General features: G+C 39.6%; 1 protein-coding gene across 2 annotated transcripts in view; it reads right to left on the minus strand.

The window, feature by feature from the left end:
• Positions 1 to 24,087, minus strand: part of STIMATE (STIM activating enhancer) — a 34,142-nt gene that overhangs the window by 7,938 nt on the left and 2,117 nt on the right. For both annotated transcript variants that reach the window (XM_031505926.3, XM_085590121.1), the window contains exons 2-4: positions 9,359 to 9,407; positions 7,512 to 7,607; positions 5,251 to 5,372 (exon numbers count right to left, since the gene is read on the minus strand). In XM_031505926.3, coding sequence (XP_031361786.1) covers positions 5,251 to 5,372; positions 7,512 to 7,607; positions 9,359 to 9,407 — 267 coding nt within the window. The remainder of the gene's footprint in view (positions 1 to 5,250; positions 5,373 to 7,511; positions 7,608 to 9,358; positions 9,408 to 24,087) is intronic.

Genomic DNA, 24,087 nt, shown 5'->3' on the forward strand with positions numbered 1-24,087 from the left:
GGAAGTTTTAGAGGATGAGTTAGTGATCAACAGTCTGAGAAGAAAGCAATTACAATGCTTGAGTTTTACAATTACATACTGCAGTTACAGCTTCTCTTATAAAAACGCAAAGAGTTAGAATTTGGAAAGGCAAAACATCAGTAAGTCAAAGCCAAGAAACTGTGATTCTTCTGAAGATATAGGGCCTGAATTAGGTTTGAGAATGAAATTTTAGCAATTTATTTCTATATGCCACATGTTTATTAGCATTCTCTAGTTTTTCTCACTAACTAGCAGATACTAAAAAATCATCTAGCTTTAGCTACAGTCTTCCTATTGAAATGAAGAGTTTATTCTAATCTCTTTCCAATCTTTATTTAATTCCTAAAAGCAAAGACTGTGAAAACAATTTTGCATCTTTTGCAACTCTCAGGAGATTTTGCACATGCAAAAACTGTGAAACTTCATACTAAAAGTGCTGTGCAGTCTCACCAATGAATGTTTTGTTCCACACTGTTTTTGTGGGGAGTGGTGCTGGTTTCTTTAGGGTTTTACTTTGGTACATGACTGAAATTAGAAGTTGTGTATATTAAATTCTACTTGTGGATTTTTGTGTGCCCTACTGCACCTACAAAATTATCTCACAGCTATAATTACAAGTGGGGACAACAGGGATGCTGCCTACTTTGAATTTAGCAAGGCTTTTGACAGCATCCCAGTAGTATCCTTGAAGAAAGGTGAGAAGATATAGACTGGGTGGGTGAAGATACAATTCTGATATGAAGGGAAAAAAGCTTTCACAGTGAGAGTGGTTAAATCTACTGGAGTAGGTTGTTTAGATAAAGGGGTTCTTAAATCCTAAACCATGGATAAACTAAAAACTGACTGGACCATGCCCTGAACAACCCACTTCAGCTTTGAAATTAATCCTGCTTTGAGCAAGAGGTTGGATTATATGGAGCTCCTTTCTAACCAATTTTGTTTTATGGTTTTATAAGCCATGAAATTCAAGTTAATAACATCACCCAGAAGGTGCTCCAAAGAGCACCTTCAGACATTTGTACATTCAGAGGTTCTGTACACAAACCCAAATTAGAACTTTAATGTTAATGTTGAAGCCATAAAGCTCTAATTTAATTTCTAAAGTCTCTTACAGTCATCTCTTGAATTCTAATATTATACTTGTCATGTATGGAATAATCCAGCAAAGTACTGGAAATCTTGCTAGTGCAAGAAAAGCAAATAAAGAACAAAACTGAAAAAATTTTGAATCCTCTGCAGTGATAACTGTAGTAGGATTTTTGGAAAATGCTGGGCAATGCCAAATTAGTCTATACTTGTATCTGCCACTGCCATCAGCTGCTTTGTAGAAGTATGTTTAGAAACAGTTCTTGTACCCAATATATGTTATTCCTCTACCCTAACTTCCTTCTGTTCTTCAGATCCTGAAAACATTTTCTTAAGAAAATACCAACTCACAGAACTACTCCAAAATAAATTTTAAGTAGTTTTGAAGGCAGTGCTACCTACCCCATATGGCTATAAGTAAGTTGCTCTGCAAGGGGCAAATGAAGAGCTGCAGGAAAATTATGCATCAAATACAATTTCTGAGCTCTACTATGGAGAGGCAAAGCCAAGAAAATAGGCCACAGCACAATTCAGTTGCCAGTGGAGTTTATAATCACCAGGAGGGATTTATCACCTGTTTTCTACTTGCAGCAGCTAAAGCAGCTCAGGACAAGAAGGGAAGGAGAATGCAGGAAACATTCTTTTCAGTACAGATCATGACTGCTTTTCTCCTCTTTACACACTCAAATATATTAACTGATCCTGCACTTCTATTAAAATCCAACTGCTGAAGTAATGAATCTGAAAATATAAAACCATAGATATGAAGACAAATCTAATAAAATTAAAAATTCTGATGTAAAAAGCCCTCGAAGGAGTGTCATGGCCCTTTGTCCATAAATCAGACTGCAGTGCTGTTTTGCTGTACTAACAGCCACCATTTATATGCTGATATTTTGGTATCCATTCCTTCCTTGGGGCATTTATACTTAAAAACTCCTCCAAATAAAGAAGACACTTTTAAAACCAGCAGGACACTGCTATTTTTGTGACAGCTTCAAGTAATGAATCACCAGGGATCAAGTAATAGAGCTAAGAAGGGAAATGAGCTCACAGTGAGAACTAACTTGAGACAAATTATTATTTAGGCTCTAGAAACACAAACATCACTCAGTCACAAGAAGAGACTCGTCTGAGGGTGGAAGGAGGGCTCCTTTTTGTTTTCCCACATTTACAAACAAACTGAAATCACACTGATCTCCAAGCTGAGGACTTGACTTTACTAGTCTAGATAAAATGCTCCAAGTCTCTGATACATTTCAGTGAACCATGGGGTGGAGCAGAGAGGAGATGTGTGGAGAAGAGAAGGCTCCAGGTTATTGCAGCATTTCGGTACCTGAGGGGGCTCCACGAGAGCTGGAGAGGGACTGTGGAAAAGGTTGTGGAGCAAGAGAGGGAGGAATGGCTGCCCACTGCCAGAGGGCAGGGGTGGATAGGATATTGGGAAGGAATTGTTCCCTTGGGAGGGTGGTGAGCCTGGCACAGGGTGCCCAGAGAAGCTGTGGCTGCCCCTGGATCCCTGAAAGTGTCTAAGGCCAGGCTGCACAGGGCTTGGAGCAGCCTGGGGTAAGGGGAAGGTGTCCCTGCCCATGGCAGGGGGTGGAATGAGATGGGCTTTGAGTTCTCTTCCAAACAAAACACTCTGTGATTCTGTACTACACATCCATATTTAACTTGAAAATCTCAAGTTCTAAACACACTTGCAACCCCACAGAACTGCATTTTAGTCCCCTCTTCTACCCTACTTTATTTTTAAAAATCGTATGTAAAATAACAGTGTTCTTTGGGTCAAACTGAAAAAAAATAAATAAACTAGTGATAGGGGGGTTTTCACTTCAGGAGCACCAGGGACATGTAAAGAAGATGACAGCAAATTTGTCCTTTTAGATGCGATTTCTTACAGAGGGCCTAACCTTACTGCACCTATTTAGTTTTAGCCAAAACTAATAACTTTCCATCTGCTCTCCAATTCTCTTTAGACCAGAAGCCTCTCCCACATGATTAATGGAAATGCAGATTTGCAATATGCTTTAAAAGACTCCTGACAATAGCTTTATTAAAAACCTAACACACTAAGGGCAGGACAGCACATTAATAAAGATACAGAAAAGAAAGTTAGTGACTAATAAAATGATCTGATACTAGAGAGAACAACTAACAAAAGAAGGTTTATGTAATTTCATACATCACTTAAACACGCATACACAGGAGAAGAACCAATAAACAGGTTCAGGTGTTTCAGATCTCCTAATTCAAAATGACAATACTGGAGCAGCCACAGACCACCTCCAAAGCACTACACAAGTTCATTTGTTGATTTTAAGAGCTTAATTACTGCAGTCAGAAATTCCTCATAACTAAAATAGACCTGGGTTCATTTTGAAAGTCAGTAAGAAATAGAGAAATATCAGGGGAGTGAATATACTCCCCACATTTCCCCATCCACAGGCTGCTTACTGTTGAAAAATCATGAGAATAGGTAAGGACAACAGATTACACACACACAAAAAAATTCAAAATGTTAATAGAAAGAAATAAAATCTAATATCTGATATGATTACAAATACCTACCTATAACTCTACTAGCTATATATTTTTTTTTTCTCTAAGAGAAAACTCAAGTTTTATATGGGCTAAAAGATGCTCAAACATCTTTAAAAGGCTTCAAGCCAAACCAACAGTTAGGAAATGGAGCTCTGGGCAAGAGGTCTCACCTCGTTCCTTGCCCCTTTGCCTTCCCTGGGCATTGGTGCTTGCCTAATCCCTTAGAGACTAGTCTAGGACTAATCTGGAGGAACCATTTACTTTTTTTACATCTAGTGAATTTTTGATGGCTTAGCTGTCTTGGTCAATTCCCTGAAGAGTCAGATATGCACCAGTCCAAGGAAAAGAGTGGAAATACTGAACTGTGGCATGTGGGATAAAAGCAGACATGCAGTGTTGTGGCAGTGCTGATTTAAACAGCTTAAGTGGCCATAAACTGTACCCTAGAAGATACACATTAAATCTCTATAAATCAAACATGCCTTAATGGTATAGGCAGTTATTTCTCCTAAGTTGCTTGTTATCATATCTAAACCTCTGACATTAAAGCGAATAGCAATTAATGTTATTTGATTGCAAACTTCTCAAGCTTTTAAAGTGCTCCAATTTCACAAGGCCTGTAGTTATTTTTACTTCTGTTAGCTACTGAGGACAATTAAAGACAAAGAAATCTACAAAACCAAAATCCTCCCAGTAACAATTATAAAACTGCTGTGAAAGCTCCTATTTTTTTAGGCAAACATTTTTAACTTTCTTAAACTTTTCTCTCCCTAAACCACTGGGGTGGCTGTTTTTCTCTCTGATGAAGAGCCACAGCTCTCTTATGAGGAAACCTCTCCTCCCATTTCTGTCTCAAGGAGCTGCAAATGTGATTTCTAGCATGTAGAGAAAACTTTCATTTTCAGCAATCTGGGAATAACAGACCAAACAGAATTAAATGCTGATGTTAAGAATGTGTGATACTCAACTGTGGCTGCAAATCCGCAACTTCTGCATATCAGAGGACTTTTGAGTAATGGAAAACAAGCTCTGCAACTTCACCTGGAAGTGATTTCAAAGTCTGTCCCTCATGCATGTTGCACCAGTGATACAGGCCCTCCATGCACAAACTCCAGAGCTCCAGTGATGATTACTTGAGGAGCAGCACAGACCATCTTGCCATTCCCTTCTCTGAAGGGATGTGGCTGCTTAGAGAGGGCTGGCAGAACTCTTAATCTGTATCTTCAGACAGTGGCATGTGGTTCAGTGAAAGCTTTAGTAGGAAATAGCCTTCCAGCAATAATTTTTTTAGAAGTGTTTCAGAGTAAATTTATTATGCTGGTATTTTTTCCATGAGATTAGCCAATATCATCATTTGTTGAATCACTCCTTAAAAAAACAAATATTCAAGCAGTTGTTCCAAACTCAGTAAATGCTCAGAGACTTGTTGGGCTTTCTAAAGCACAGGGTGAATACTTAGACACTGAACTTAAAAGAATCTTCATGACAAGTGAAATACTGAAATGACTGTACAATGATTTTAGGATGAGTTAACCACTTGCTGAAATACTCTGGGATTCTACCCTGAGAATCACCTCAGTGCCAGATCAGAACATTTACCATATTCCCCAAAGCGAAGGGACTCCCACTGCTGCCACTCCACGATGCTGCTGACAGCACGGATCCCGATGTAGATCAGCAGCATTCCTAAGGTGGCATCCAGCAAGAAGTTGATAAGGTACCTGAAAGGAAGAACAGAAAAGAATAAGTCGGTCCATTTTCTACAGGTTCAGGGTATTTTAACACCGTGATAGATAAAAGATCTGTAAGTATGTTGAGAAGCCAGAATATTGAGAACAATCAACAATCATTTACCCACTTGTGTAATTACACTGAGCGCCTAAAATTTAAATAGTTCTAGCAGTCTCAATATTTTTTTCTGTCCTTAAAAATCCCAAAACTTTCTAAAATTAGTTATTTTCTAATAATTGTTCACCAAACTGAGTTGCAACTAACGCTGCATTAGTCAGAAGCCGAGTGTCTGCAGAGGAACGTCGGCAATCCCGATTCTGCACGAGTCCTGCCGAGGCCACAAGAGGCTGCTGCAAGCCCGCAGCAGGAAAGCAGCAGCAGGAGCAGCAGGGAAAGCAGCAGCAGCAGGGAGGCAGCAGCAGGAACAGCAGGGAAAGCAGAGCTGCCAGCGCCTCTTCCTCTGCCAGAGAGGGCTCCCTGCTCCCAGGGATGCCCGGGATTCCCCACAACACCCAGATTCCCAAACACCCCGGCATGTGTCTTTAACCTGCCCACAGGAGCTGCTGTGCTGCTGTGCCAGGCAAGTCTGGACCCACTTTCAAACGTAGGGATATTTTTCCTAAGATAGATTTTGGTTAGTACTAGGTGATATTTTTTTCTGCTTTCGAGAACCTGCACCCTTGTCTGAGAATTTATCCAGCTCCACACTGTAATTTTGGTTATCCTCAGAGCACTGAATAATCTCACTCTCTTACTGGTTTTGTGTCACGTTACATTTAGATTAAAAGTGGGATTTGAAAATAAAAATATGTAGATGCAAGAGAGAATGCACATATCTGTAAACCCTTTATTTTGCCTAGCTAAATGCTTTGTGTTATTTTTAGTAATCGAAGTTATTTTTAATCTAAAATACTGTAATACACTATTGTGCCCTAGCTTTAAATGCTGACAATTTCTGACATGCTTTTGTTACCTCACTTGAATATATACTTTGAGTAATAAAAATTGAATGAAAATAATTTGCACCTGCCGATTTTTAAACCTATCAGAAAATTCTTAAATCTATAAGCAAGGAAAATCCTACAATGATGCCTGGTGTTGTTGAAACTGTCATAATTATAACTCAAATTTTACAGTTAATGTGCTAAAATTAATGCATTTTGCCTAACAGAATGCTTTGTGGTGGGCAGAGAAAAGCAGTGTTCTTGCACATTTCTACCCTGTAGGAGCACAGAAGGAACCAAGGAGGAATAAGGAATATAAAACTGGCTTGTGCAGCAACACAAGCATGTTCATTGAGCTGTGTCTCTCCTTTGTTTACCCAAGAACAACAAGTGAGCAGATGCCATCGAAAGGAACTGGACTGGTTCTAAAAAGCAAATTACTGTGCTTTTAAAAGTCATTTCACAGCTTTCATTACTAGCAATGTGGAAGCCACTTTGAGCATGAGTCTTATCAAGAACAAACCCAAACAATTATCATTTGCTTCAGGAGCTCCTGTAAAGAGCCTGTCGGGGTCTTAGTCATAAAATCTTCAGGTTTAATACACTACAGAGAAATGCTTATCTAGTTAGTCACACTGCTCCAAGCGTGACATTGCAGAATTAATTTCTGTACTAACTGCCTGGCTACCAAGCAAGATTTCCCATTTTTAACAAAATGAAAATAATACTGCAGCAGGCAATGTAGTTTAAGAAACAAATACAAACACAAATTATTTTTGCTAAATAACCCTGAAAGCAACCTCACTTTGCATTACAGCCTTGCTTTACTACAGTGAACACAACTGGATATTCATTTCCTTTGGTCCCAGCACCTTCAGTAAACAAACCTGAGCTGCAATGTGCATCCCAAGTCCCCATTCATTCACTGAACAGGGACAAGTAGCAAGGCTTTGCCCTCTAGGTTTAAAATAGCTACACACAGTCCAGCCTCCTGCCAGACATGAACTTAGACAGAAGATTCCTGATCCTTGATTAACTAAGTTTAAGCCATAGGCTTTTTAAAGTGACTGATTTTTACCATGAAATCTGTCTTCTCAGCTTTATCTTGCCTTACTATCCACATACACCAACTCAGCCACAGAACTTCCATAAAGGCATTTCCTTATTCCAAAATAAAACACTCACAGTGAACAGGGGTCTTCTTCTGTAAGGTCTGATAAATAGACATTTGCGAAGTGGATGAACAACATCCCTATGGCTTGCTTGGAAGTATCTAAAAACCTGTGTGAAGTAAAAACAATTTTTAAGACACACAAAACTGTTTGCAACACAACCAGACATTGCGAATTTATGCTAATTAAAACTCCATCTCCATTACTATGGAGAACATCAGAATGACAAAAGTATCATGGTATTTAGCTTTTATTTAACAATGTTCCATTTAAAATTCTGCCTCTATTTTTTCTAGCAATAACCCAAATCATACTATCTTGAAACCTACCACTGTAAATGTAAAGTCTATGGCTATCCTCTTGGTATCATATGCATTATCCAAGAGCTAATCCTGACTAACTCTAGCTAAGTCTTTAATAACCTCCTGGAAACAATGAGTATCCCAGCCCTGATAGGTATTTTGGACCTTTTCTTTTTCTGCATTTTTAGCAAGCTTATGGCACAGACAAAAATAAAATTCTCATCATGTGTTTGTGGGTGAACAACTTGATAGTGACTAATGAGCCCTGTATCTACAGTATCTCATTTAAAAGCCAGCATATTTTTCACCTGAAAGCATGAAGTGGTTTCACTGAATTTTATCTACAGTGCAGAGCTTAGAACACACTGCAAAAGAATTCCAACCTTGACAATATTATCTCCAAAGCAGATGATAAAGTCAGAGAGAAAAGAGTTTGTTACTCAAGGGGAAAATATAAACCCCCACTTAGACAGTGATTCAATAATGACTCCAGCCCTTACCATTCTTTTTTCATCATCCTTTGCACAAAACCAAAACTTTCAGTGGATGTTTCATTAAATGTAAAACATAAAAATCATAGTAAGTATTCTGCAGGCAAGACTGTGTTCTTTGTACTATACAGAAAAACAACCATTTTGCCTGTTGTTTGCATGTCTATAAAGATCTAAACACCCCAACAGATCCAAATGACATTTTATGCCTGAATTCATCTACCCTCCCTGATAAATGTCTTGAACTTCAATCTCTTCATTCACTGCATGACACAGAGCTGAGTGTTGGAGATGAGGCAGGAAGCCAGTGAGTTTCATATCTAATCAGTACACTATGCTATAAATAACAATACTTGAGTCCCAGAACAAGATTCTTTGCTTAAAAATTAAGGCCTATCAGTGCACTTGTCAGAATTTCAGGCTGAGTTAGACTGTAGTATACAAAGATTTAGTACTTCTTTTTTCAATAAAATAAAGACCAGTGTTAGTTTTGAGAAGCAGCATTGTATGAGAGGAATTTAAACCACTGAAGGCTTGAACAAGTGGAATAGCAGCCTAACATTTACACCAGTCTCAAAACTTGCTTCAAATTCAGTAACTTTTAAAATGTAGTAAACACAAATACACTTTTTATACCTTGTATTTTTTATGGTTGATGTATTTTTTATCATCCTCCATTTTATACATAGTAGGGTACCAACAAAACATAGTATTTATTTGAGCCCAGCTGAGATCTTCTAAGTTTATATAAGTCTCTGATGTTCAGATGCATCTTAGGGCTACTCTAAGTTTCTGTCTTTAGGAAGAAGCACAAATGGAAGCTTTATGCCTAAATACACATCTCTACAGATTCTTAGAATTGTTCAGTAAGAAATTACTACCCAGAAAACACACAGAAGGTAACCTGACTCGTGTATTTTGGTAACTTTTTTGGTTCCTCACTGACAGTTACCAATTTCTTGTCATCACTTTTCTTTATTTTAATCATCGTATACTAACATCATCCCTACAATTTCTACAACATGCAATCAGAAAAGAAGTTAAGAATAAAGTATGCAGAAACTTACCATATCCTCCAGGGACGTCTTTCATGCTTTGGTTCTCTGAAGCGTTTTACTAGGGAGAAAAAAAAAAATATAATTGAAGACAATCAGAAGCTTCCAAAGCAACAAAAATATAGAAAAGTGAAAGCAAATAGTCTTGCAGGAATGTGACATCTTTGATGAAATGGATTTTTCCCTACTGCACTTCACTATATCAAACTCCAAGGATCCATTTTCAAAGTTCCTAGAGCTCCATTCTCTGACTGCCAATATCCCTCACATGAAACAAGAATCCACATCTGACCACATTCCATTGGCCTGAGCTTTTATGACTGCCCATCCAGAAAATTTAATTTTCAACAATAAAGCAGGTATTAGAAAGAACTGTTTCTTTTCCTCACTGGAGACCCAAACCCAAATTGGAAAGTATTCTCATAACTTCGTCCATAACAGCAGAATAAAATCAAGTGAATCAGTAGTAGGACAACTACATTCTCTGACATCTCTACTTTGTTGGCAAACTGAATTACAGCATGAAAGGTCAGATTTTTTTTTTTAGTCTGATAATCCCTTCACAGAAAGGTAGACAATTGTTACTGTACTGGTAACAAACTAACAAACAAAACACTATTAAAATTAATGAAAATTATACACAAAGGCAAAAACGTAGGTAAGTTAGTCTATTGCAGTTTCATTGCAGTTTATTATACAACTGTTTGGGCATCTGTCAGAAAGCTCCTCTCATACCCTGCCCAGCTACTTCCAACCCATCCCAGGTCCATGTGGAAGGATCTAGATGACTCCTGAAGAACAAGTGTGGGAAAACAGAGGGACAAAGGCACAAAAGCAGTTCCTGATGTGCAAACAGTGACTGCTCCATATATTTGCTCTGTCTGGTCTGCAGTTTGTCCCATCTTCTTAGGAAATTCAATTTCTAACTCCTTCTAGGCAAGAAAACCTTTTTTCCTGCTGGGAGCACACACCTCAGCCCTGCCATGGGTCAGAGATGGGGCAGGGGCTGTGGCAGCCTCACCTCTGTCAGATCTGGCCTCATATCCTAACACAGATTTATTCTTTGTTACAGTTGCAAGATACTAAATTCTTACACATCCCAAAGAACACAAACACAACAAGGTAATGTAAAACCTTTCCACTAAGAATGGGGGTTACATAAAGGTTTTACTTTGTGCCCAAATTCCAGGACCACTCACCAGTTCCTTCAACATAAGTTCCTTCAACAAATTGTAGAGATTCCGATTCAAGAGACACAAACCATAGCAGGTATAGCCAGGCAAAATACATACAGGTGTTTTAATCTGCTTCTTCTGGTATTAGTTATGAATTTCAGTTTAACTTAGGATGCTCTGTGTACATCATGCTTGCCCAGCTTACCAGCCTTTAAATCACATTCTGGTTTCTGAACCAATCATAACTTTTCCACAAGTAAGGCAATTTTCCCCAAAGTCAACTGTCCTCATAAAACAATTAAATAAATCACCTGCAAGGTGGAGGGGCAGCACTTACAGGGAACACTGAGCTGCCAACCTGCCATCTCCCTGTCTGTCACTGCTTCTGACAGCAGAGAGAAGCTGTTTCACCCCTATGAGAAACTAAAAAGTGACAAGACAAAAAGATTGTACATTCACACCAAAGATAAAGTTGTAATAGCAACATTTGCCAGCAGTTTTCCCTGTGAACAGCATAACATAAATATAAAACTTCTGTTAAAAATGAGCAACACTCAGCCAAGTTAACCAGTTTGTTATTTATGACAAGTCCTCCCCAGTCACACTATGGATTACTTTAATTAGTGGCACTTCTGTGTAACAACAGGAAGCCACAAACCATCACAAAACAAATGCAAAAAACAGAAATTTCAAATTACTGTGGAGTTGGTGCAAGGTGCTTTTCTGCAGACAAAATGGCAATAAACTGCTAAGGTGTGCATGTTTTGGGCAGGGGTGAATGCCAAGCTTCGGCTTTTGTCTGTTATGCTATGAAGTTGTATAATGCCCCTGGATTCATTAATTTCTTTTAAAAATTCACAAAAATTCATTTTGGAAGAGGATATTCAAAAGCAATTCCACTAACAGCATTTCAAATTTTATCTGTACTAAGAAACAGCCTTGATAAAGTCTGTTTTTCTCTGTCCAGTTCTAAAACCACTACATTTCATTTGAGTTAACATTATACAGGACAGCAAGCTTGGAAAGCTGTTTTTGAGAATGTACTGACTGGCTGAACACACCACAAAAACACATGCCATTAAATGAGTAAAGTCTTTAGCAGGTTCAACCTGATGAATATGTACCTGTACACTTGAAAGCCTGGTAGGTCCATATGAAAGTGCTGTTTGCCCAGCCCAGCTCCTTGCAGCAGTGTCTGTGAGCATCAGGTGTTTTTGACAGATGCAGACACTGCCAACTATTTCTCAACATAGCCCTGATGCAGAATTTGAGCCTTCCCAGTAGCTAAACTGAGCAAAACCCCAACAGGCTGTAGACGACCACACTGGTAAGCTCAGGGTTCTCAGCATGCTCACTAGCAATACAATAATTTTGGAACCAAAAGTCAGCACACGCTTCTTACAGAATCTCTATTGGCACTTTCTAAGCACCTATCAAATTGGGGAGGGGAAAGTAATTTCTCCCGTTGTGCTCCCCCAGAAGCAGTCAGGATTGCTGCTCCCAGCCCCAGCCCCAGTTTCTCTTGGCAGTCTGAGCACAGGCTGGGGCTGGTGCAGTGTCAGCTGACAGATGGATCTCAATCTGCCGGCCCTGCCTGCGAGGACGCGGCGCTGCTCCATATGCTCCAGCTCGGAGCGCCGCGCTCGCACCGGCAGCCATCCACCACACTTAATATTAATTAACTAATAACGTGCAGAATCTCATGCTGAATTATAAATGGAGAAAGAAGCGCTACTTGTTTACATATTCAGTGCCAGAATTTTTCAGGAAAGGAAATAAAAGCACTTCTGCCAACAAGCATGTGAGCTGCCAGATGGACAGATAATAGATAAGCATATAAGACACAGTATTGCCAATGCAAAATTCAAGTTCATTGAATTGTCTTCCCACTTCATTGAAATTCTAGGGATAATTAATGCCACAGTACTGTGGAAGGGTTTCTAACACTTACTTTAATGTGGGAGTTTTGCAATCAGAATTTCAGAGGACTCATAGGGAAAAATAACGGCCAGAAGAGAGACAAGAAATGAAATAAAACCTCTCCAGGTTGTCAATATGCAAAGCAACACTTGAAATCCTGCCTTTCTCTCTCTCCTTCATCTCCTCAAGAAGTCCCACAGGAACTATTTTGCTGATGTGAAGTAACTTCAATATGGATTCAACAACTCCAAGTTTCTGGATGGTTGCTCTTGTAGCAGCACAAACCTGGCTCATCTTACACCTTTGAAATGTTTCTATGTATCATGCACTACTGCATTTCTTAGATGCAGCTTCTGGCAGTTCTCAGTAAGAATCTTTCTGATCAAACGTTTCTCTAGCTCATTAATTTGAAATTTAAAAAAAAGTAAAATCAACATGTCCAATGACCTCTGCAGCTGCACTATGACAACACTGCTCTTCTGAGGAGAGAGTTGGGGATTTCACCTGTGTTTCCAGTGCTTCTCAAAACTTTTTCAAAGATGGGTCATACACAAAGCATGTGACTGAATGTTTCATTTTATAAACCTCCTATATATTTCTGCCATCAGACCTCAGCAGAGCAACAGCTGAGCTGGCAAAAGAGAAAAGAAGGAAAGGTTCGTACACCACATTCACATTTCCTCACATCCATGGGCAGTTTCAGCTGGGGCAGAATTGGACTCTTCTTACAAGTGCACGGGAAACAGTCACAAGTTGGAGCCAGGAAAATTCCAGGGTTAAAGAAGTAAAAATTTCCAGTGAGGGCAATTAAATTCTGAAACAAGTTGCCCAACGAACATACAGTAACTGCAGTCTGACAGACCTTGAGAATTACCCTGGACAATGCTCCAAGCAAGGGGACATGGGCTGGCCCTGCTCTGGGCAGGAGGTGGAAGCAGGAGTCCCTTCCAAAACATTGGTATGTGAGTGTAGAAGTCATTTTCCTGTGATCTGACACTTAAAAAGTTCCAAGATTTGAACCAATTGTCAAAGGACTAAAGTATGGCTAACTGAAAATCACACACAGATATGTGGAGGGACAGGATCTCACACTGAGAAATCTGCTGCAGTGTGAGCTTCCCAAATAACATGTTTGCAACCAGACAGATCCTCCAACATAGTCCTCACAGTGCAAAACTGCTGGGCTCTGCAGGCTACTTTGGTATTGATTCACACAATTTCCAGCATTCCTGACAAGTATTACAAGTTTCCTGTACAAGGCTGTTTGCTCACTGTGTGTGGAGTAACAGCTGAAGTTACACCAAGCAGTAGCACCCGAGCTTGGAATGCAGATTTTCAGATGACCACTCTCAAAGAATGGCACTATTTCCAGAACATTTGGTTATCAGACCATATGCCTCACAAATTTGAACCTACACTTTCTAACCTTGTAAAAAACTTGTAAAGTCAACTACATACACAGGCCAGATTTTTATTTTTTAAAATTCTGTTTGGGAAGACTTTAAAAAAACACTGTGCTACTTGTTAGTATCAACACTTTTCCCACAACAGTGGGAACCATGTCTGTTCTGAACAAGCATATGCACACTAGTAAGTCCTGAAAATTTACATGACTATGGAATAACAACTACCAATGAATTTCATGTTATTTGTGATCTTTATTATTAATTTGCACTTACCTCCTTTTACTGTTAAAGAAAAGCCTTTAAGAGGCTTGTCTTGCCATTTTACTTGATCCCTTTCCCATTATTTTCTTGGTAGCAGCACAGTGAGAATAAATAATCACATGAGATTACATAAAAGATTTCCCCAAAACAGAATTTTTCTTTTTAGAATTAATTGTGAAAGAAACAACATGTCCAATGAGAATAGGCTACAATGATGCCTTACAAAGGATACATAGGTCTGTAAACCATGTATCACTCAATTACCAAAAGCTTTTGTGACACTCTGAGCTGAGCATCTCCCGATACTTAGAGTTAAGAAAAAAAAAAAAAAAAAAAGGAATTCTGTCTGCATCTGTTTTAAAAAGAGGTAATAAATGTGATTACAAAAAAGCACTACAGAACCAGTGTTTTTGGTGTGCTGCTCATTTCTCCAGCCCCAAAATGCAATTCAATTTTTGCCCTATTGCAAATTCTTCCTTCTATTCCTATGCCCCATTAGCTACATGCTCAAATGCAGGACACTCTGAAAGCCTGCTGCTTATTTCCCTGCATAACAGCCCCACAATTCTACATAATTTTTTTGCTTAAGGACACAGACTTCTCCACACTTGAGACACCCATGATACTAAAGCAGAAATTATATTGGACCAGAACTGAATTCCAGTGATATTGCTGCATTGGAGAAGCAGGAACCATGGCTACTTCATGATGAAAAAAGTTATGGAATAACTCACTCATGGGGAAAATTTTGTTCTAGTTAGTATTAGATTGACATACTACAAAGTGCATGAGGCCCCAGCTTTGCTGTCTGGCAAAAAGAATTTTAAAAACTTCTGTAAGAGAGAAAACAGCATTAGCATGCACGTACCCAATCCCTTTCTTAATTCCACTGTGCCCTTGGCCTTAATGATTCTGTAGTGTAATTAAGAACTGGTCCATTAAAGAAGGTCACCCAGGGAGAAACTTTCTAGAAAGCTGGACACAATAAAGTTTAATGAGCCAGGCAGTTGGTTATTCAGGGACCCGTCACACTAAAGATGCAGGGCCTGGACAGCCACGAGGTACCTGCAAACCACAGATCTTATCCCAGACTCTGTTCCACTGGTAGCATGATAACCTTGTGGTTAAGGCAGCAAAACCTTTGTGGGCCTGACTGGAACTTTTGTCAGAGCAGAGAACAAGGGGCTCTGTTTTACTGCAAAGTTAGACATCAGTGCCAAGCATCCACCAAGCCCAGCTATCTCATGACCTGGACTCCTTTGTCTCAACACAGATGACATGAGATGACTGAAAACAGGTGCCAGCACTGGATTTCACATTGTTTATCAAATGGGCAGAAGTGCTTGCTAGATAAAAGCTGGTGAAATACAGTAATTGAAAATTACCTGTGTAAAAGCATTTACTTCCTACCTGCTTCCACAGCCAGCTAAAAACCTACCTGTAAGTTTTGTTCCTTCAAAGGTTTAGTGAGAGCTAAAACTTTACAGTCACTCTGCAGGGAATGGTTATCACAAAGTAAAGCTCCCCTTCATAGTGCAGGGGAGCAGAGGACAAATCATTATCAGGAAAAGAACCCCAAATACTGCTGTCTGGGCTTTGGAATAAATCAGATGATTCTGCAGCTTCAGGAAAGGCAGTTGAATGCATTATATGAAGCTAGTGAGTTTCTTATGCCTAACATGTATGCACTTCAGGCTCCAAATTTTTTTCCTAAATCCTTAGCTTGTATAGACTGGCTGTGGGAGACACAAATAAATCATATTACCTGAATACAACTCAGCCTAAGACAATTTCAGCAAGACTAATCCCATGCATCCTGGTAGCACATGACTGTGTGGCTCTGACAGATGCATTAACTTGGCTGTCAATAAAGGAAACAAATAACATCTTAGCAAAGCCAGCAGCCCAGACACACCACATCAATAGCCATTGTCATGGAGCTTTTTTCCTTTTTCTTAAAGGTAAAGCTTACTTTTAAAACAACTAAACTAACTTAGCAGAAGGAGAATTGCACACATCTTCTCACTTTTGATTACTAACCTATTTGTCTCCCCAGAGAGAGAAGCACTTTAGAAATCATAAAATGCATCTACAACACACTCTGTAAACAGAAGCATCCAGCTCTCAGCTCCCAAAAGCCATGGCAATACTAAAAATAAAGGGCTGCAAGTAACTGCTTTAAGAACTCTAAGGTAAACAGCACAAGTACCTTAGGAAATATTTATCCAAATAATAAAGTTAAAAGCCACAATTCAGTCTTAAGAGACAGGCATTTGTTATCTTTGCATTTAGAATACACAGCACTGCTGGGTCAAGGCGTGCTCTGTTTGAAAGTCCTAATAAATCACTTTCCCAGCACTTTCAGAGAGAGATGCATTTGCTATTCTGTTTCTTCAACAGATATGAGATGGTTAAAGCAAAGCAAATCTTAGCTTCCAGGGAAAATGCTTGTGAGATTGGTGTTGGGAAGTTGATACAGATCCCTCCTGCAAATACTCTTATATTGTGAACCAGGTATCATTAAACAACTACCAAATGAAAAAGCAAGGTTTCTAGAAAACCAGCTGTGCCATTCCTGTCATGCTATGCAAGCACCCAGTGAAGACTGAAGAATACAGTCTACTGTGTTCAAGTGGATTATTTTCTCTGCTAGAAATCAGAACCATTTGGGAAACATGAATTATTTAGTACGAGACAAATAGAATCAATCCATATTAATGTGCACTAAGCAGCAATTTACGATTCACAACACCATTTTCACGTACAGCATTCACAAGATCACTCAATAATACATGAAGCTTTCTGAACGTTATTAGTATGACAACAGGTATCAATGAACTTTAAGTCATTCAAGCTGCTTGTTTTAAATCAGCTCTTGGGAACAGGCAGAACTGCCAAAGCACAGCTCCAAACTCAATCAGCATTCATTAAAATATTGAGCAAGGCAAAAACTGTAACAGTTTTAAAAGCAGAAAGCAAACCTGAAATGTAAGTTCAGATACAAAAAAGATGCAAAAGGAAAACTGTAAAAACTTTGTAAAAAATGATAAAACAGCAAATGTGTTAAATCAAGAAGGCCAAAAGTAGATGTAAACTGTATGTTCAGAGACCATTTAAATTCTGAAGAGCTTTGCTTACCAGATTCAGTCTTTCTAGGCTGGAACTATCAGAGCATTGAATTGCAAGACAGACATTTCATACAACACCAACTGTTGTAAAAATAACAAAAGATACACAACCTACTTTCATATATTTTCTTTACACATGATCAAATATCATAAAAGGAGAGTCAGAGCCAATTATGTAGACTTCTTTGATATAATGTAACTAACAACTAGGTATACACTAAATAAATAAAATTTATGAAATTAGGATGAAATCATGTAACAATTTCCACCTGCAAAAGGCTTCGTACTCTTTTGCAACACCAAAACTTAATGCCAGCACTGAAAACATAGTGCCATAAGTAACTCAAGGTTTTAAGATTAGATGGAGGAGGGTGGGACTTCCTCCACCATAATTTTAAAGCTCCTTAGACTATTTCATCTTCTAACATTACAATTACCTTCCAAAGAAAGCATTTAAGTCCTATGTATATAAAATAACGTAGGCTGGTAGTCACACCACCTGCCTCAAAGCAAGGAAGATGTGCTGGAAAATACTGAATAGCAGCTTCTCCAGTATCAGGAAGGAAGTAAAGGCAATTATGCTAAAATGGAATTAAAATTTTAGAGTATAGTATCTCCAGAAATGATTAGAGACAGAGGATATATGCTGGTAGTTGTGAATAGTTGCTTGTAATTTAAAAGTCATTTTTGTTCCATGGAAAAATTCTGTATTTTTGAGAAACAGAAAAAAAAAAATATCACAGTGAAAAAAGAAAAAGCAAGCAAAGGTTGTTTCTGTAAGTGAAGAACTCTCTCAAGGGGACTGCCTAGACTGTCCAAAATTGCTGTGGTGAACCTTATTTGTATTTACTTCCATTGCTTCATCCTTTTCACAGTGTCAGTGGAGCAATGGCGAAACCTCTCAAACAGAAGCAGCACCCAAAAAACTCCTTGTCACAAATCCTGAGCACCCTGCAGCTCCCAGACCAGCTGCTCCCGAGCTTGTTACTGTCCCAGCAGCAGAGAAAACAGGAACTGTGGCACAGCTCTCCTCTCCTCTCTGGCAAGCCAACATATATTGATCACCATGAGAGGAGGAACGCTTGGTCTTAGAACCTGGGGTAGCCAAAAATGTGACAGAAGACAAAATGACCCAAACCATACCAAAACATATTGAATTGCTTCGATGAAAAAACAATGTTTGCTTATTATTTAGGAAAAAAGTTGCAACATTTAGAGGAAAAAACATTATAAAACCCAGGAAAAAAACAAGTTTAGTAACTTCCTTGACACGGCTTTTCCCTGCTGTAGCTCTGCATGTCTGTAAAATAACTCCCACTTGGAACTATGAATCTGAACCTTGAACAGTGAGCTATGAGGAATCTGAACTGTACATCCATTTTAGCTCATTTTCATTCTCAACCTTCCTTACATATGACAACAAATGTATGAGGTTATGACAACAAATATATATAAAATGTGTGATTCAGGGTATGTGGCAGAAAAACAGGTCTTCTGTACCATGACCATCACTGTGAATAGGTTTAGTTATCCCTGACTAAACCCTAAAACCTCATGCTCACACCACACCACCTGCAAAAGCAGACCCATACAAGCTCTGAGCTTATACTCAGTCTGCCAGAGATTTAACAAACTGAGTTGCACAGGGAATAAATTTTGCTGAGATCAAGAAATCTTTGAGAATGTAAAACATTTCTTACCAGCAGGCATGAGAAAGCAGACCTGATTTTTCACTTCATCAACAAAATCCACACAGATAAGACCTTGTTAAATACCACTTTAAGAATGCAAACTTCATTAACCATGAAATTAATATCACCACAGAATGCATAACTGCACCCTGTGTGTCTGTACAAATCAGCTCCTTACAGATTTAATTATAAAACACCAGTCAGAAGACATTCAGTATGCACTTTAGAGTTAAACACCAGTCTAGCTAACAGTCCAGAAGTTCATCCTAATTAAACACAGCTTCAGAGTTCCTGGATAATTTATCATTTTAATAGTTTACAAATGTCAACATAACTTATCCTTTTTCCTAAACATTTCACAATGTGCATGACGTGTGTAATTATACTTAGAACAATCTTATTATGGGGCCTACAACTACATCCAGCCATCAGCTGAGTAATAAGAAAATACAACACTTTCTGAGCCAGCAAGACAAAGTAGTGCATCAGACCTAATGAAGAGAGACCGAGAGATTGCAGATAATTTGTCTATATTGCTGCCTTATTTTCCTTGTCTTAACTTTTACTGGCATAGTGTTTCAAGGATAGTCCGTGACACTAAAATATTAATCACCTGATATGATCAGGACATAAGGACCAATAAAGTGCTGTTACAATCTATGGCAACTAAGAATTGTACATCTTGAAAGCAGCTTTAATAAAAAAACGGGTTATTTCCTTCACTTAAAAAGGATCAGTTCCCAACCTTATTATTACATGCTTTTTTACAGCATGAAATTTGTCAGCAAGATGTGCCTTTTTCTGGACAGTTCACCATGGACAGAATTTATTCCACACAGATGCTCCATATGTTAAAGAGTAATACAATATTAGCATGGCAAAAGGAAGTCATTTACTTTGCTAATTCAGCTAGGGTTTTTTTCTGCTACAGTTCATACATAGTGCATCTCTCCTATTTGTCTCAAACTTTTCTGCTACAGCTCGTAGTGCATCTCTCCTATTTGTCTCAAACACAGCTCAGGATGTCACAGAGGCACTGAAGGGCTGATGATTTATTTAAAACAAACAAGCAGCAGCAATGTTACATGGCTGCAAGCGATACCTCACCATCTGGGGAGAAGGAAACACTGGATCATTGTAAGGCACAATTTACTTACCCCTGACCAAAGTGACCTCACAGGGCTTTTCCAAGTCCTGCAGCTACAAGCAGACACTTAACCTACACAACAACAGCTACCGCAGTGCGCTGTGATAGCGCTCGTCACTAATTGCCATGGAATGGGCCCGAAGGAGGACGAGAGCGACACACATTTCTGCTTCCATCAGCCCATCCCGTTTGCTGCCTGGCCCGCAGCCAGGCGGGAGGGAGCGGCCGCAGCCCCGGCTGCCCGGCCCGGCCGCTGACCCGGCCCCGGAGCTCTCCAGGGTCCTGCCCCCACCCCGCCGCCCAGGCCCGCTGCTCTCCCCGGGGAGCTTTTGGCGCTTCCCCCGTTTGCAAAACGCCCTCCCAAACCTCGCCTTGCAGCACAGCTCAAGAGCACATCTCACAAGTGTTCCTTTGCCTGCAGAGGGTTCAGCCCCGCCGCAGCGCTCCTCAAACATTGCAATGCCCGTTCTGCATTTACCGGCGAGCCGCCAGGAGCTCGCACCTGTGAGCTCGAGGAGAACGAACAAAGCGCGTTCTGCAGGGTGCCTGCGGTGTGCAAGCACAATGCTGGCCGTGTTTTCACACCCAGGAAAGCTCCCATTTGTGATCTGACACTTTTGTACGAGACAAGTCTTAATACAAAAAGGACCCTGCTGAGGGGTCCTCAGGAATTCATGAACTGAATCACTCAGAGCAAATACATTCGAGGATGCAGTAGTAGCAAGTTAGAATAATATAAAATCTTTTCAAGAAATGCTTTCATTAATAAAGCTAGCAGGGCACTGCCCTGCATCTCAGGAAATGCCATGCATAATAAACTAGTTGCTGTTACTCAGAGGTCTGTATTCCACTGCTATCAAATTTTTGTATTTTCTAAGCCTGCTCAAGCCGACAGAAAATTGCTATAGAAAAAAAGCCTAAATCATATGGTTCAGACCTTTTATATCTAATAGCTTATTTTGTGCCTTTTTTGTTAAAGGCAACTGGAATTACCTTTAATTCTTTCTCCCTAGAACATATTGCCATACAATTACTCCTTTACCTCCATGTAAATATGAAATAATTCCTCTGAAAAGCACATTTTTGCTAAGGCATTTCAAACTCTACTAAATTTCCTACTAAGGTAGCTTATTATGTGAAAAAGCATTCCTTCTCCTTGGACAGCTTTTTAAGTGGGAAAACTTTGCTGTAAAGATCACTGGCACTAAGGATGTAGTTTTAAAGGTATGTCCTTTAATGTAAGCAAAGAGAGCACCTTACAATACATACAGTATCTTTTATTGGAATGGTTTCTTTTTGTTTCATCTGTGACTCAACAGCACACCCACCTACTCAGTTATTCACTGCACCTGAACTCAATCATCCCACTTTTGTAAACCCTTCTCAGCCTGAGTACAGACACAAACTGTAACAAGCCATAAAAAGGGAATAGATTCCCACACTCCGGTCTCCTTTACAGTGTATTTGTATTTTCCTCACAGACAGACACAAACCTTCTACCTGCAGAGAACCAACTGACTCCTCTATTTCAATAATTCATCATACAATTCACATCTGATTTCTCAGCCATTCCTAAGCAGCCCAAAACAAACACTGCCACACCCTGATAAGGTACCAATCTTCTGGCAAACAAGCTTAGTAAATAAACTACTATAAACAGTTTGTTAGGCAGGGTAAGGGGATGGGCAGTGGGGTTTTGCCCATGTCTTTCCCAGGTCTGGGTAATAAAAATGGAGTTATTTACACCTACATCTAATGTCACACATGTATGAGAATATTGTGCTATCGTCCCTCTCTTATCATTCACTACCAATGAAAGCCCAGCCACTGAATGCTCAGAAGGTGCTTGTAATTACAGACAGAATACATGCTATTATACTAAAGTATTTAAAACCTGCTTTGTGGCATCAGGAAATAAACACAAATATTGCACCAAGGAACCTCAAACACCTAAGGAGCAAAGCTATCATTTAAAATTAAGATGCTGTGAAATAAGATACAAACATAATAGCAGCAAACTTTGAAAAAATATTATTTTTGGCTTAGTGACCTGTAGCATGCATTTCTTCCATCAAGGGAAACTCATTAAGACTTCCTGTTATGAAATGGCTTGGCTTAAATAAACCAGGGTGGAAAAACAAATCCATATGTAAGGCAGGAGGGACAAGAACAAAAGCAAGCAATACACTTAAAACCATCAGGCTTCCAGGTTTGAGAGTTAGTGGCCAGAGTCCAAGAGGCTGCCAGTCCACGCAGACTTGCCAAAATGAGGTGTTTTTTCATCAGTTAGTTCCCTTGGATAGGGAATGAGAGCCTGTGCTCAGGAGAGACCCAACAGAAGTTGTCACACCCAACTTCAGTTCAGCTTTTCCAGTACTGGAACCTCTGTAGCATCTGGGTGAAACTGTTTCACACATCTTCAGCCTCACAGCTGAGCAGTGAAATTAATTCACAGTAATTAAACACAATACAGGTCGGCTCTGATAGTATTAAGTAAATTCACTACTGGCTCAGACATCAGTAAAGGACCACCCTGCACATGCTTCACATCAAGAACAGCAGGGAACAATTTGGAATCAGGAGCAGATTAGTGCGGCCTTAACTGACAACAATAAAAACCACATGCAAACTTTGACTCTTTTAAAGGGACATAGATGACCACTAGAAGCACCTTCCACAAGAAAAAGGTTAGGAGTTGTGACCCTAAGTTATATTTGAATCTGGAAAAACCTAGAACAAAGTCATTAATTTAAACGGTAAGGTGGGGTGAGTGGGTAAAACTGATCATCATTCCCTGGGTGTCAGAACAGGGAGTCAAGAGCTACAGGGAAAAGGAAACCTAGGAATTAAAGTCAAATGAACATTTTGTCAGCTGAAAGTGAGAAATTCACTATTCCTGTCACTTCTTGGTTGTGCCCATTCAGTAGAGAGGGAAAACATAAGGTAGGCTGATAATGTGCCTGGAGTGAAAACCTTTCCTACCAGCATCAGAAGACAGACACAGCAGGGCAGCTCCCACACTCTCCCTGGCAGAGAGCCACATTTTCCACAAACTAAAAACCTGATACTTAACACATTTTAGCCCTTCAAATACGAAGTTTGAATGATGTCACTGGCAGGCCAGCTGACAGCACAGCTTTACAGCAACTGAACAGGGGCATGAACACAAAGGTGGCACATTGGAGTGTCAGATCTCATATAATTTTGCTTTCAGAACAGTCATTCAGTTCTTTGTAGATGAACATCCAGCAGTGAGGCACAGAAAAGGTCCTTCTCTTACAGCTTAGGTTTAAAATATTTTCTTTTTTCCACTGAATGCAAGCATGGTAAAATTTATCTAGAAAAGGACACATCTGGGTCAGCCTTTGATTTAGCCACTTACCAAAATTTCTTACTCTTTACATGTCAAATTGAATATTTTTCAAAGAAAGACAGTTTCTGTGCATAAAGAGCAATTGTGCCATGTATCTCTGGTGCCATTCCTTTAATTTCTTTTACTACAGAGGGTTCAGTACCATTAATCACAACTGAAGTATTAGAACATCTCCTTCTAGTGCTTCCTTACAAAAAAAGAAACAAAAGAAGACAAGTGACTTCCTCCTTATTAAATTTAAATACCAGACAGTCATGGGTAAGGCAAGAGCTGGAGAAATGATTCAGCTGCACACAGAGAATTACTGCTGTTCCAACGGGGCCTGACTGCAGTCACAAATCTCAAGCAGCCTCTGCCTACTTGTTTCTCCCTCTGTGCCAGAGCCTCTCTTGTGCCAGACAGCTATGGGACCAGACTACTCCAGGTTAATTGCAATCCAGTTCTGTGATGCAGCTCCAGCAGCTCTGACACCAGCTGTGCAGGTGCCCAGATGTTTGCTGAGGTCATGCTCTCCCTCCATTCTCAGCCACAAGTTCCTGCTTTTCTGTCACATCTTACCTGTCACAGAAAGTCCTATTTGCTGAGGAAACCTTAAAGGGCTTGGAACAACACACTAGGTGTTCTGCATATGACATAAAAA

This window comes from Lonchura striata, chromosome 12 (assembly GCF_050655825.1).
Source record: "Lonchura striata isolate lonStrDom1 chromosome 12, ASM5065582v1, whole genome shotgun sequence".
NCBI lineage: Eukaryota > Metazoa > Chordata > Aves > Passeriformes > Estrildidae > Lonchura > Lonchura striata.